The sequence below is a fragment of the Oryzias latipes genome, chromosome 13 (genome assembly GCF_002234675.1).
Source record: "Oryzias latipes chromosome 13, ASM223467v1".
Classification (NCBI taxonomy): Eukaryota; Metazoa; Chordata; class Actinopteri; order Beloniformes; family Adrianichthyidae; genus Oryzias; species Oryzias latipes.
In genome coordinates, this window is record NC_019871.2 from 5,305,217 (window position 1) to 5,320,105 (window position 14,889).

At 44.3% G+C, this 14,889-nt stretch overlaps 1 protein-coding gene across 5 annotated transcripts in view; it reads left to right on the forward strand.

Annotated features, from left to right (window-relative positions):
• Positions 1-14,351, forward strand: part of cdon (cell adhesion associated, oncogene regulated) — a 36,292-nt gene extending 21,941 nt beyond the window's left edge. Inside the window, exons 8-20 of one of the 5 annotated variants that reach the window (XM_023961498.1) lie at positions 2,417-2,670; positions 2,845-3,019; positions 3,907-4,032; positions 4,525-4,728; positions 5,005-5,186; positions 7,233-7,340; positions 7,474-7,579; positions 10,451-10,573; positions 10,648-10,839; positions 11,781-12,064; positions 12,137-12,216; positions 12,522-12,754; positions 13,820-14,351. In XM_023961498.1, coding sequence (XP_023817266.1) covers positions 2,417-2,670; positions 2,845-3,019; positions 3,907-4,032; positions 4,525-4,728; positions 5,005-5,186; positions 7,233-7,340; positions 7,474-7,579; positions 10,451-10,573; positions 10,648-10,839; positions 11,781-12,064; positions 12,137-12,216; positions 12,522-12,754; positions 13,820-13,977 — 2,225 coding nt within the window. In that variant the 3' untranslated portion in view covers positions 13,978-14,351. The remainder of the gene's footprint in view (positions 1-2,416; positions 2,671-2,844; positions 3,020-3,906; positions 4,033-4,524; positions 4,729-5,004; positions 5,187-7,232; positions 7,341-7,473; positions 7,580-10,450; positions 10,574-10,647; positions 10,840-11,780; positions 12,065-12,136; positions 12,217-12,521; positions 12,755-13,819) is intronic. The other 4 variants (XM_023961499.1, XM_023961500.1, XM_023961501.1 and 1 more) reach the window with 4 other exon arrangements.
• Positions 14,352-14,889: the final 538 nt, after the last annotated feature.

The following is a 14,889-nucleotide window of genomic DNA, read 5'->3' on the forward strand; positions in this document are numbered from 1 at the left end:
GCTCCGAAAAGCGATCTCCGCCGGCCGTTTTTATGCACTACATCTCCCATGATGCATTGGGTTGTGAGAGTGACAGCGTAAAAGGAGTTCTGTTGTTAAACGTCTTGAAAACAACGAACACACTTCAAACTTTTTTTAAATCTTCTAACTTAACTTTTATTACATCTTTTAGAAAAACAGCTGCAGTTTCCAGCTTTTTCTGCAATAATTATCACCCAAATGCATGTGAGATTGTGGAGGGGCTGTAGATCAATACAGACTATGAGTTTCTCCTTTTTTTTTCATTTCTGGATGCTGGTGTGCCGCAAGATTTTTTTTAAGCTTAAAGTGTGCCGCGGCTCAGAAAAGGTTGAAAAACACTGGACTAAAAGAACAGAGAGGCACAAAAGGTGTAGAGGTAAAGCAGAGAGAGAAAGAGAGAGATAGTAACAATCCCGAAAGATAGATAGACTTTATTAAACCCGAAGGAAATTTCAAGTGTCCAGCTGCCCACACCTAAATAATACAATCATTCTTAAACAAATAAAAACACAGTAAATAGAAAAAAAAGATAAAAGGATGAAAAGCAAATAAGAACAATTACCTAAAATCAAGTTTCCCAGAACATTTCAGTCCGATCAAATAAAAAAATATAGCGGTTATCAAAGCTCTCTTGTGCTAAGACAGTGTGTTGTGCAGTCTGATGGCTCGTGGGACAAAAGACTTTGGGAAGTGTGGAAGTGTTCTTGTGCAAGGTACTAAACCCCACACTGCTCCTGGTGGTTACAAGTTGCCGTAATGTCTGGCCATAACCAAGATAGAAAAGTGTAAGGATGCGCCAAGATAATGTGGCGTTTCCATGGTCAGTGATGGTTTGGGACATGTGGTCATCTGCCGATGTCGGACCGCTTTGTTTTTCTGGAGTCCACAGTCAGGACAGCCATCCAGCAAGAAATTCCTGCTGCTGTTTGACGGACGATTATGCTGAATTTATTTCTGAGGAGGACTCGGCTCCTGCTCACACTGTCAAACGTACCAAAAGCTGCTTCAACAAACACGGTGTTACTGTGTTGGATTGGAGAACCTCACCTGACCTGAACCCAATAGAAACTCTTTGGGCTAAGAGATAAGACACACCAAATCCAACAATGACCTGAAGGCAGCTATCAAACCAACCTGTTCTTTCTTTACACCCATGCAACGTGCAGATCGCCATAACCCTGGTGCTATCCTAGGCACTTTAACATTGGGAGTTGGGTCATATAGACCCACTAGACAGTGCGCTGAACCTTTTTTCTTCAATGATTTGTGATCTTCACTGGTGTCCATGGATTACATGAAATCTTTCCACCTTTATCCACCTTTGTCATGGTAGGGAGAACACGTCAATGTAAGGGTGGGGTTATAGGACAGCACAAGGGTTAATGCCACAGTGCTTTGAGGCATTAAATGGTCCAACCAAGTAAAAAATACATAGAAATTAACATACATTTCTGCTGAAAACAGCCACTTTTGTCATGGTTTGGGTTTCTCTGCCTTAGTTTTAGGCCTCCATTTTTTTCTATCATTTTTGAGTTCTGTTTTCTGTTTTATTTTGAAAGTTTTGGTGCATGTTATGGTTTTGAGTCTGACTTCCCTGGTCCCAGTCTCTCCTGATTGTTGTCACCAGTGTCTTTTCAGTTCTGTTTGTATTTAAGTCTCTTTGCCTTCCTCTTGTGCTGGTCCAAACCCTCATTTCCCGTTTTGTCTGTCTACCTGGTTAGCCCACAGTGAGTTTTGTTTGGTTTCCCTTCTCGGCGGCGCTTTCTGTTCTGTTAATAAACCCCCGGCCATGGAACCGTGTGCCTCCTGTCTCTGCATTTTGGGTCCTTCAGGCTCATTAAGGCCTCTACCTGAAACTTTTATTGATATTCTGATGTTCTGTGACACTAAATTCTTGGTTTTCCCTATCTACACTTTTATTTCTTTTTAAAAAAAAATTATTATTTAAGTTGTGCTTTGTATGCATTAAAGAGCAATCAAAATATTCAGCTCTCCAACAAACCAACACCTGTCAGGCTTGTATGCCCTGCCTTTTTGCACCTTTTTAAAAAGTGTTGATAACATCGGGGTAAAAACTGGGTTTAAATGCGCCCCCAGCAGCTCACCAAAATGACATCATCCTTACATTTTTATTGAATAAAACCACGTTTGCCTTTCTTCTTCAAAAAAGTGCAAAATCCAAATATTCCATTGTTTCGGTCTTTGAAGGCTCCTGAATTTTGTCAAATGTGAAACTATTTTATTGGATTATTGCAGCCTGTCAGCTAAATGTATAGCTCTGCGCCTCAGGGTGTTAGTGTGAGGAGCCACAGCTCTAGACAGTTTAACACACACAGAGATTGTCCACCTGGAGCTCTAGAATGTAGAACCTGAAGGAGCATCTGTTTTCTGACAGATCCAAAGCTGGGCTCGACAGTCTCCGCCCTCCCCGAGGCTTTGCCGTCACTCCACCCGATACAGAGCGACGAAGGCCTCGATCGCTTCGACGAGGACCCGCCGGATGACAGAGACGACGACCGCCCCACTCCGGAGGCGCCTATTATTATCAGCCCGCCGCAGACCCACAAACCTGATGTGTACGACCTGGAGTGGAGGGCGGGGCGGGATGGAGGCAGCGCCATCAACGCATACTTTGTGAAATACAGAAAAGTGAGTGCAGACGAGCTTCTCGGGCTTTCAGGGAGGAAGTTTGCCTCGGAATGAGACCATGTAAAAAACTGAAGCTGCAGCTTCCGCGGCCTTGGAGAAGCCCCGAACGGCGCTGGAAGGTATCCCACTCTCACACTCTCCTTATCACTCTCACTTTGGGTCTGTGTGTGTCAGGTGGACGAGATGGGGACGGTGGTGGGGAACTGGCAAACGGTTCGCGTCCCGGGCAGCGAGAAAACCCTGCGGCTCTCTGAGCTGGAGCCCTCCAGCCTCTACGAGGTCCTGATGGTCTCCCGAAACTCGGCAGGCGAAGGCCAGCCGGCCATGCTGACGTTCCGCACCGGAAAGGGTCAGTGCAACAAGCAGCTTGAATTCCACTCGCCTCCTCTCGTTTTTTCTGTTTTTCTGTAAGATTCTAAACTGTTCAGGAAGCATCAGTGTTTCCAGCAGAAATCCTCAGCTGGTTGGAACATCAACAGTAAATGCCAAGATTTGTCGGCGGTTCCTCTGATTTAGAGGAAATCCAGAATTCAGGGAAAACATTCAGATAATCAAGAAAGAAAAGCTCCCATGTGGAGAGCACATTGGATTTTCTAGAGACTTCTGAAATGCAGGTAAACTCACCTGAGATTCCAGAGGAACCCGGTTTGGTGCGACTAAACGCCCTTCAAATGAGCCACAGTCTAATACTTTACAACAAAAGGTTAAGACCACACTTCCTGTAAAGAACGTTGGTTTTTGCCTTTTTGTCACAAAATATCTGCATACATGTTTCTCTCATTAAAACTTGGAGGGGAAAAGGTTCCCTGGTGGGTGTGACCTCTGACCTTCATGGAAGGCCAATGCTATATCAGTTACTCCAAGTGACTCTGGCTGAGGTTTCCACATTTTTAGGGACATAAAAGAAACTTTTCCTGTTCAGGAGTACATTAAATTCCATCCATTCTACCTACAGTCATCAATTCAGAAAGATTTCTAACATAAAAAAATGGTTTTAGGTTCACAAAAATCCACACAAAAATTGTTAACATGGTTATTACATTTTAACAAAGAGATGATTATCCAGTATCAGACAAGAAAGGACTTTTAGACACTGAAAGTCAAAGTTTTAGATATTTTTCTGCAGTTTCTAGTCAAACTTGTTCCTGTTTCATGTCTGGATTAAGAAAGAACTAATTTTTGCTCAAATCTGAACCTGCTCTGTTGGTTTTCTTTTCTGCTCTGTGTTGGTTTTAGAAAAAAGCACCTCCTCCAGCAAGAACCCCTCCAAGCCTCCTGTCGTCTCCATGCCACCCAAAGCTCCGGAGGACAGAACCGTCAACACGCACTTCGGAGTGGTGCTGGTCCACCCACACAACAGAGGTGGGCATGGACCCCCCGCAGAGCCCGGCTGCTGCTGGACGCCACTCTGTGACGAAGTCGCGCAACCCCCTGGGACGTAAACCGTCCCGGTGTGGTCCGTGAGCCGACAGCTCGGTGTGTTTTGAGGCCTGCTTTGTTTCCGAGCACAAACAGTCAGAGCGTAGGTGACACCCTGTGATGACTCATGGGAAGAAAAATGCTGTAAGCAGACGGCGGCGCACAGATCGGGGGTCACGTGTCGGCGCGGTTCACTCACTTTACTAGCCGCCTTTTCTGAGACTCGTGTTTCCACTAACCCTCTCCTCTCTGTCTGTGTCTCCCGCTGTCTCTGACTTTGTGCCTCAGAGCCTGAGCAGTGAGTATCCACTTCACGGTCACGTGTTTGATTCCTCAGTCTCCATTAAGCACCACGTTTCGCATGTTTGAGCCTGAAGAAAACTGGTAAAAGCGCAGGACCGGATACGAACCTCCCTGATTTGTGTCTGTTTCCAGTGCCGGAGGCTCCGGACCGGCCCACCATCTCCATGGCGACAGAGAGTTCCGCGTACGTCACCTGGATCCCGCGGGCAAACGGCGGGTCTCCGATCACGGCTTTTCGCGTGGAGTACAGGCGCGGCCGCAGTGCGGAGTGGCTGGTGGCGGCAGATAATATCTCCCCTCTGAAGCTGTCGGTGGAAATCCGGAATCTGGAGCCGGGTGAGTTTTCTCGCCCATCGGAAAGCTTCTCAAAAGTTAGATTTTTGCTAAAGGTAACAAGACGTGTGAGTCAGGAATAGACAAAAATTTCTAAACTGACTTTGTCCTCAAAGACTTCAAACTTTAACTTCCAGACTTTAAGTGAAAAAAAAAAAAGAAAATCCATTTTCCATTTTACTTGGAGTCTGTCTTTGTGGTTTAGTGCAGTTAAAAGCGTTTTTTTAGGATTATTCTAACTTCTGAAGAACTTTTCTCTTTCCTGCCGTCTTACTTTAGGCTCCATCTACAAGTTTCGGGTGGTGGCCATCAACACGTATGGCGAGAGTCCCCACAGCATCCTCTCCAAGCCGTACCAGGTGCCGCACTCCAGTCCCCGCCTGTCCGAGCGGCCCGTAGTCGGACCTCACATCTCGTCCACGGACGCCATCAGCGACACGCAAATCATGCTGCGCTGGAAAGTGAGTTCGCAGACACACGGCTACACACAACTTTGTACCTTAAAGTCCCACTTTGATCATCCTTTGCTCTATTGTGAAAGCGTTCCCAGTTGTCATTTCATTCTGTTTATGCCATTTTTAGCCGAAATATAAAAAAACGTGACATCTTCAAGGACATAGTTTCTGTGGAACAGCAGTAGTTCATTAGAAACTCTGACTTGTGGGAGAGATTGTTGCCGTGGAGCAATCCTTGCTGAGAGCTCTCTGTTCGCACTCTCTGCTGCTTGCTTACAGCCCCTCACATCCCCAACCTTACACCAAAATGGCGAGCCAAATCTGAGCTTTACAGCCGTACGGTTTTGAGCCGGATGCCGCTCAGACGAGGAAAACTAAGTCGAACATTGATCCGGGTCAAAACAATGGACGCACAGCGGTCACACTCTGCAGTTGCTGCCGTCTCAAAACATCTTAAAACACAACCTAATCCAAAATTACTGCAAAAAGAGAGCTGACCGTAGCCCTGACGAAACACCAAGGAACAGGGGACAATGACGCGTTGTCTGTTACAGTCACGACATCTGAACTAGCTCAGCTTCTGGAGCTAGCTAAAGAGATCCGGAAACTCTGAGCCCAGAATGAACAACAAGACAACAGGATCCATGTACTGGAGAAAAGAGTAGACGTCTTAGAACATCAGTCCAAAACGAACAACGTGATCATTTCTGGATCACGGATCAAACTCCAGTCAAAGCTAACAGGGCTAATGCTAACAGTGTTTCAGACTCTGAGCAGGACGGCAGCTCTATGGACCAACAGGTTGAAGCTTTTTTTCAAGGGATTTCCCTGGATTTAAACAGCATGGTGACCTGCCACCCGCTCCCCAGGAGAAAGGAGACGGATAAACCAGCAATCGTCTTCTGGTTAGTGAATCGAAAACACAAACTACCTCTGATGAAGCAAAGAAAACATATGAAAGGATCTGACTGACCAGAGGGATTGCCAAATTTGCCAATACAGTGCGGATTCTAAAGAATCAGGAAAAAAAAATAACACCTGGGTGAGAACCTACACAGACCAGACCACCGGACCGGTCAAAGGTTCTGGTTGTCAACAATATGGAAGACTTTGTTGGCCGTTTGATCACAGATAGAAGAGTAAAACAAAATTTGAAGAAAATCCTGGCGGCGGGTTTCTATAAAAGTCGTCTGTAACCCTGAATTTTAACAGAGAGTTCTGACCTGGAGACAACTGGACCTCGGCTTATTCAGCAGTGATAACAGCTTTCAGGAGGAAAAGGACCCTGACCAACACTGTCTACAGACATTACAGCCCAGAGAGCGTTTTAAACTCTGTTCAAACCAGAAGGATGGCTGTCAATCAGACAGCAGAAAAAGGAAAACCAACTTTGGATAATTGGCAGAATATGGACCTTCTCAAGAACAACTTCGCAAGAACACTGACTTTAACTATAATAATAATAAGAAGAAGAAGAAGAATGAAGAAAAATGAAAAATAGAAAGCTAGTAGATCAATTATTAAAGATTATTTCTAGAGGTACTGGGAGATTGTAGCGTATTTTCTACGTCACAAACATTGATCTTTGTTAAACTGCATTTTTTTCATCTGTTCCTGATTCACAATAATACAATTTTAGTCTTAATTTTTTTTACACATGTCCTCCATCATCAGAAAAATGCCACAGGTTCCTGTTAAAAACACCAAAAACTCCATTTTCATCAGTGTGGGTCTTTAACTGGTGATTTAAACTGTAAGGTTGTGATTTATTTTACATCAAAACTAACAGGTAGTGGTTTTTGCTCTAAAAAGGACTAGAAGTTGCCCCAAAATATAATAATTTCTTTAGTTTTGCTGCATTTTCCTAAATGAATTGACTTTTTCAACCCAGTTTAGAGTGAAAACAGCTTAGTTTTTAGCCAAAAGCAGCTGGTGGATTAATTTCCGTGTAAATTGTCGGCTTCACCTGCAGCCTGTCTGACAGTAAACCCCCAAAGTAAAAGGCCGACACAGCCCAGCCAAAAGCGGTGAAAGAGTCTCTCTGCCCCACAGCCGTTGGAGCTGCAGATGGCTGCAGATAGTTCCCCACATTTACTGTGCTCAACCTCAGACAGCCTCATTACTCGCCGGCTTCAGACAGACACGGCAATCAAGGATCAGGTCTGCAGTTTTTGTACATCTGCTGATAACAAGGCCCGCCATTAGCCGCTGGAATAATTTCCTCTCTTTATACAGTAATTGCTCTCCAGACTGCTGGAGTTTAACAATCTGTTTTTTTCCATCCGCATTCCAGTATAGCCCCTCCAGTAACAACAACACCCCCATCCAGGGCTTCTACATCTACTACCGGCCCACAGACAGCGACAACGACAGCGACTACAAGCGGGACGTGGTGGAAGGTAACGCAGAGGCATGTTTGGTGCTTGCAGAGCGGGTTCAGAGTGCGGACGGCCCGGTCCCGCTGTGACTCCACGCCTGTGGCGTGCAGATTGGCAGGGAGCCTGCAGTGTAACGGATACTCCGGGGTTAAGAGGGGAGTGGTGAAGAGGGGGCACTTCTGCCCTTTGATTTATGGAGGGTGCTCTGCCCGGGCAGAGGGGTTTCTTAAATCTGTTTTTCATAAGCTAATGGTTTGGAGATGTAACGTGAGGCGAGGCAGAGGCGGGGGGGGGGCTCGGGTAGCCTGGTGGAATGCTAACAGTTGAGCTTGTTGCAGGAAGGGAAAGAGGGGCACCCGTTCAACCAGCATAACTCTTCCGCATCGGAACGTTTGGCTCCTCAGCACCGGGGGGGGGGGGCAAATGTGAAATGCTACCCCCAGAAAAACTTGAAAAAACTGGAAGTTTATGTAATTATAAAATAAGATAAAGGCCGTCCCGGTTACACTTAGAAAGATGCAAAGGTTGGAGGCGGCTGAAAACGTCAAACCAAAAAGAAATTCTTTTGTTGCCTGAAAATGGCTTCATTTAAATGCAAAAAGCTGATTTAAAGATTAATTAGCAGCTTTATTCTGGATGAAATATGAACTAAGTGAACAAAAATACAATATAGCATACACAAACTGAAAACAAAAAGGGGTTTTCTTTTTCAAATATGATTTTAAAATGGCCTCATTTAGACACAAAAAGAGGATTGAAATATCAAAAATTAAATGTATTCTGAAAGATATAAAAATAAGTTAACAAAAACACAGCATTTTGAACACAAACTGAAATCAAATCCAAATTTATTTCTAAAATTAGTAAAAAGAAAACACATTTAAATGCAAAAAGCTGATTAAAATATCAATTAACCGGTTTATTTTTGGAAGATTTGTGAAAAGAGTGAACAATAAAACAAGATTTTGTAAACAAAACCAAAAAAGATGGATTCTTCCCCCGAATTTTGATCAAAAAAGACAAATGAATGAACAAAAATACAAGTTTTCAAACACAAAGCAGTTTTTACAAAGATATACAACATGGAATCAAATTCAGACTATCAAATTTAAGTTGTTACAAATGTATAAATGACAAACTGTTGGATGGGATTTTAGGAAATAATCGCGAAGATAAAAGTAGAATAATGTATCTAAAAGTTTCGTTTTTAGATTTATTTTTTTTATTATTGTTTTGACAAATGTTCACGCTTTTAGTGTCAAGCGTATACATTTGTTTTAAATAAATAAAAGTACAACCCAAACATCAGCAGATTTTATATGTGTGGCTTTGTTTGGTCACTAAAACGTCCATGTACATTCTTAGACCGATGCCTCGAAGCCTTAAAGTAATTTTTTTTAATTTTAGTAGATATAAAAGCTTTAAAATTTTATATATTTTCTTGTACTCCACTGTTGCTTTTACTAAAATCTACTAGAATCTTTCATTAAAAAATTAATTCAATTTTTCGTGTTCTTTGTGTCTGTTCCGCCATATTCTTTTTCTTCTTCTATGGTTTTGCAAAACTTCCTGGAATATAGCTAGCATTAGCATTGCTAATACACTTTAGCAATGTCCGACTCTCCTTCCTATTCCCTAATTACTAAAAAAGCTACATTGTGTGGGAGTACCTTATGTCCTGGATTTGCTCACTAATTTTTTTTAAACGGCAAATATGACATCACAGATTTCACAAAGTAAATACCTCGTAACTAGGAGCATTTTACAAAGATGATTTATTAATCCACTGTGTTCTGATGATGAAAATGTGGATGTTTATGAATAATTAAATTATTGAAAATACATTTTTTGACAAAAAATGTTTAAATGCAATGCATTGTGGTCTATATTCACCAGTCTAGTGAGTATCGGTGCTCTCTGGTTTGTCGCAGAGACTTGTGAGAAATTTCTCGGGCACTTAATTTTGGAACGCAGAGTGGTGAAGGAATTTGGACACAACCTTTGCCTTTTATTGTTGAAGGTTTTGGTTTTTTTTTGTTATACTTGACAAACGTAAACTTAGGTTAAAAAAGTTTTTTAGTGTCAGACTTTGTGCTAAAACATGCACAAACACACTCTGTGATATGCTAAGTTTGCGCGCTCCATACAAGAAGCTTCTTCTTTTTTCTGCCAAAACCTGCTTGACTCCAGTCAGAGGAGATACGACCAAATGAATGTAGGTGAAGTCAGAGGCTTTAACTTTGAAATGGTGTTTGATCTGAACTCAACCGACCCCCCCTTCGCCTGCCTCTCCGAAAAGGCTGTTTTTTTCCACAGCTGCGCCTGTGGTGATGTCATAGCTTTAATGTACCTGTCATTCCGCTTCACAATAGTTTGTGCCGCTTCTTTTCAAGACTCCCACGACTTTTTTTTTTCAATTCAGACGAGAAAGCTGTGTTTTATGTCCCGATGAGTCAGACAGCTCGCAGGAGTGGGAGGAGGATTCAAAGGTCTGGACTCTGGCAATCATTCTCCATAAGGAGTGTGTGGCGCTTTTTTTTTTTTTTTTTGTTAAAACGCGACACTCGAGCTTCGGCCTCTCCGATAACGTCTGTGCATTCTGTGCAACACTCCTCCCCCTCCCGCCGAGAAACACAACAACATGTCAGTGGTGTTTGTTGGAAATGTAGATTGTTGGAAGTTGTGTGTTTATGTGTGTGTAGTGGGAACCCTGGAAGGAAGCCAGAGCAAACATGAAGCTGCCATATATGGCGCTGCAGTAATGCAGCTGTCTGGGTCTTTGTGGAGCTGACAGAAAGGGCTGGGGGCGGGGGTTGAGGGTAGAAGTGGCAATAGCGGCGTGGTAGGGGCCTCAGGGCGTGACCTCAATCTCCTCCTATTCTGCCCCTTCAGGTGCAAAGAACTGGCACATGATCGGGCACCTGCAACCGGAGACCTCCTACGACATCAAGATGCAGTGCTTCAACGACGGCGGGCAGAGCGAGTACAGCAACGTCATGATCTGCGAGACCAGAGGTGAGTGAGTTCACCGCAACTCAGCCGCCGTGAGGCGTCCGCCCTCCGTGCCTGATCGCTTCTCCGCTCTGCAGCGCGTCAGACGCCGGGGTCACCCAGCCAGCACCCCGTCACCCCCCCAGACCCACACCTGCCGGAGCCCCCGAGCCCCCCGGGAGGACTGCTGTACTTGATCGTGGGCTGCGTCCTGGGAGTGATGGTGCTCATCCTGCTGGCTTTCATCGCCATGTGTCTGTGGAGGAACCGGCAGCAGAACAGCATGCACAGTGAGTGTCCCTCATGACACCTGCTCCCTGAAGAATTGTAGATTCAGACATCACTTCGAAACGGCAAACGCACTATACAATGCACTCTGTAGAATCCCTATCTACTAAGAAGCTATATAGTGCACTCTGTAGAACCCCTAACTATGAAACAGCTGTGTAGTGCTCACTACTTTTTACAGCCTTTTGCGACGATCATTTATAAGCCCACTGTGTTCTGAGGATGAAAATGTTGATATTTTATTGTAAAAATACATTTAAATGCATTTTCTTTGTAAAAAATAGTTTCAGATGCAATGCATTGTGGTCTCATTTGCTGATCTAGTGAGCATTGATACACACTGGTTTTTCGCAGACTTCTGGGAAATTTCTAGAGCACTCGATTGTTTGGAATTGTAGGCTACGTCCGAATTCCTTCACTACTCACTACACAGTGAATGATATAGTGCGTTCGCCATTTTGTAGCGCTGTCCGAGTCTACAATTCCAAAATCCGATGACCTATAAATTTCCCAGAATTCTCTGCGAAAAACCAGTGTCCATTGATGCTCACTAGATTGGTAAATATAGACCACAATGCACTTTACAGTCATAAAGAGCACATACATTGAATGTTTATAGTTTAAAACTACTTACCACATTTACGTATACCAACTGATTCTGAAATTGAGAAAAGCGGCTTGACGCCGCTATATAACACTTAACAGTTGAAAGTTGAAAGTTGCTTTTCTCAGCTTCAGAATGACTTGAAATTACGTTATTGCGTAAATGTTCAAAGAGTATTTTGGAGAACATGTTATTTCCTGTTGTCTTCTACGTCTCCGTAGAAGAGTGCTAAAAATTGTAGACACATTTTAGCTCATAGCGATGTTTTTTTTTTTGCTCTAAACTTAACTTTTCAAACAAACTGAGTCTGATTTCTGGTTTCTGTCTTTGGTGATGCAGAGTACGACCCCTCCAGTTACCCCCCCAGCATGTACCAGACGTCAGACATGAACGGCCACGTTCTGGAGTACACCGCTCTGACGCCAGATGCTGCCCACATCAACGGCGGCATCCACGGCGGCTACGGACAGATGCTGCCCCAGGGGTGCCACCACCTCCACCACAAGCTCCCCGACGGCCTGGCACTGCTCAACGGCTCCGGCGGCTTGTTCTCTCCAGGCCTTCCGCACGGACACGACGGCGCTCGAGACTGTGCGCATTCGCACCCCCACCACCTCTTAAACGTGAGAGCGGCGGCTCCTCCTGCAGGTCGGGGTTGGTTTTACACGCGCCTGACGCTGGTGTTGTCTCCTCAGGGTGGGGGCGTGTACACCGCTCTTTCTCAGGCGGAGTCTTCGGACTGCATGAGCTGCCAGAACCTCTGCAACAACAACAGGTAAGAAAACAGGCAGGAGAAGGATCTGGGTTTTTTTAATCAATATTTCAGAAGACGCAGAAAAAACGAAAAGCTTGGAAGCGTTTTTGTTTTGGTCCAAACGCTCTCAAAGATCTGCTGTCCTGCTACCACTGTTTATGTACTTAAGCATCACAGTTTACTCAGTGTTCACCCAGCCAGCAAACCTAATGAGCCCTGTGTTTATTTACCTCCGGCTGCTGGGAAAAACAGGCGGCGCCGGCACAATCTAGTCGTGTGCAGATAGAGAGACTTTAGAAAAAGTCCAATTCTGTTTGCTTTCCCAGTAGATGCTACAACAAGACCAACGGCACTTTCCCCAGCGGCACTCTGCCTCTGATGCACCGCGCCGCGCCCTGCCAGCAGGACGGGCTGGAGATGGTTCCTCTGGGTCAGGCTTTGCCACCGCGCCACGGCCCTGACCACGAGCACGACGAAGGAGGCGGTAACCACGGGGAGTCCCCGCCCTCGCAGCATTCCTGCTGTCCTAACACTGAGGACACGACGAGCGACGGCTCGGGTGAGAAACGACGTGGTGCACACCATTTATTATCTCTTTTTTTAAAGCTTCCATGTAAAATGACCTCTGAAGCGTATAGATTGTCCTCAAATTTATGAACAAGACTGCTCGACTGCGTAGAGGAACAAGCATGCAAGTTGAAAAAGGTTTAATAGTTTTATTCATAAATATAACCTTCCCTATTTATGAGGATAAACTTCATTACTAAGAAAATCAGATTTGTTTTCAAGAACTTTATTAATCACAACGATCCAATACAATGCAGTGCAATACAATAACAAGAAAAGAACATTAAGTAAAAAAACAAACAAAAATTAACAGTTATTAATACAGTTATTAATACTTGTTACATACATACATACATGTTACGCTTTCCTATTGTCCCAATTTTTAATTGTGGTCATGTGTTGTTTGACCTCATAAACCAAGATAGAGAAATGAGGGGAAAGATAATTAAATTTGGATTTATGAATGGACCATTTGCATAAAATCAATATGACAAACAAAAAATGGCAAACATTAAAAAAATACAACTGGTTTTTAAATAAAAACAATATCAAACAAAACATAAAATGACTGTAGAGGGCATTAAATCGCCCTAAAGCCGTGTTTCCACAGACGGTCCGATCCAGTATTTTGACTTGTTTCCATTATAAAATAGACCCATTAAGTTGGACTGTACCATACCATTCTTAGGCCCTCCTTTAGTTGGAGGTCCATAGTAGAATGGAAAGAACTGGTTAGGGCGGAGCAACTGTTGATACCTCTTGATTGGCTCAAGGTCACTTTGACTGAAGAAATGAGCTGTATTCCTCTCTTGTTGATATGAAGAACCAAAAGTCAAGTGAAACAAATGAGGGACTGGATGACCTCCATTGTTGTTGTTTGCTTCACCCCACATGCACCGTGACGGTCCAGTGAATAGCCTGGACCGGTCTAAACTGCAGCAAATAGTTGCCATTGTTGTTGCTCCCAATAGTTTTTTTTTTTTTCATGTATAGGTTCATTTATTAAATGTTGATTTTGTTTTTTTGGGGGGTTCCTGACTGGGTCCTGTCCCCTCAGCAGCGGACGAGCCCGAGTGCGTGGACGTGGAGGGGCCGGTGGTGTGCTGGGAGAGCCTGGGCCTGCCAGACTTGGACTGTGACGTGAAGCCCGTCTGGATCTCCGGCAGCGGTCTGGCGGCGGGGGAGCTGATCCAGCCCGGCCCACGGGAGGCCTGAACCCCTCGAGAGGATTTGGCGTCAGAGACACTGTGTGATACGGCCACGGCCACAGAGACCGGGGATGTGAGAGAGACACAAAAACAAAAAACGGCATCCCATCGGAGGAAAGACTCACAAAACGTTTTAGATGACCTATTTATTTTTTGTAGTAGTAAAGTATTATTTCATATGAATGTATCTGTTAAAAGAAAAAAAGTTTGTCTTTTATAATATTTATGCCTTTTGGATGAGAAATACTTTTTATTTTTGGCAGTTTTGTCCCTCTGTGTTCCACTACAGCGTGAAGATTAGCAACTGTCTGTGTAAAGTTTTGTAATAATATAAAAAGAAGATATGGAAGGGTCAACCAGAGCCCCCCCCTCCTGCTCCTTCTTTCTTCGCCTCTTTCATGTTGGATGAGCTTCCAGGCCTGCGCTCCAACCCATCCATATTTCTGGCAGCTCTTTGATGTGGGCAGTGACCCCTGAACCAGGGAACACTCCCTTCACTGTTCCCATTAAGGCCTCTGCTCTGTGCTTCATTGAGTCCTCCATAGCTCATCCCTTTACACCAAACGCCCTTGTTGGCCAGAGAGCGCCGTCGACCCGCCGGCCCAAATCTGTCACATTTGAGAGCAAACCCCACTGTGGCCGCCGCCGGAGCAGACGGGCCGACAGGAGCGGAGAAAATTACACGCTCTCTTCATGGAATCCAAACCGATTCTGTTTGCTTGGTTTGTTTTGAAAAGGAAGGAGGAAAATCCGTGGAGCACGAGCATTATTATTATTATTCCAAGCGCCACACTCGCTGTTTTGAGTGTAAAGCTTTAAAACAATGTGTGCGCTCAAAAAAATTATTTTGGACTTGAAACAGAAAAATGCACTTGAAGCTTAAAAATACGTACAATCAAAGGAATTTTCACTCACGAGA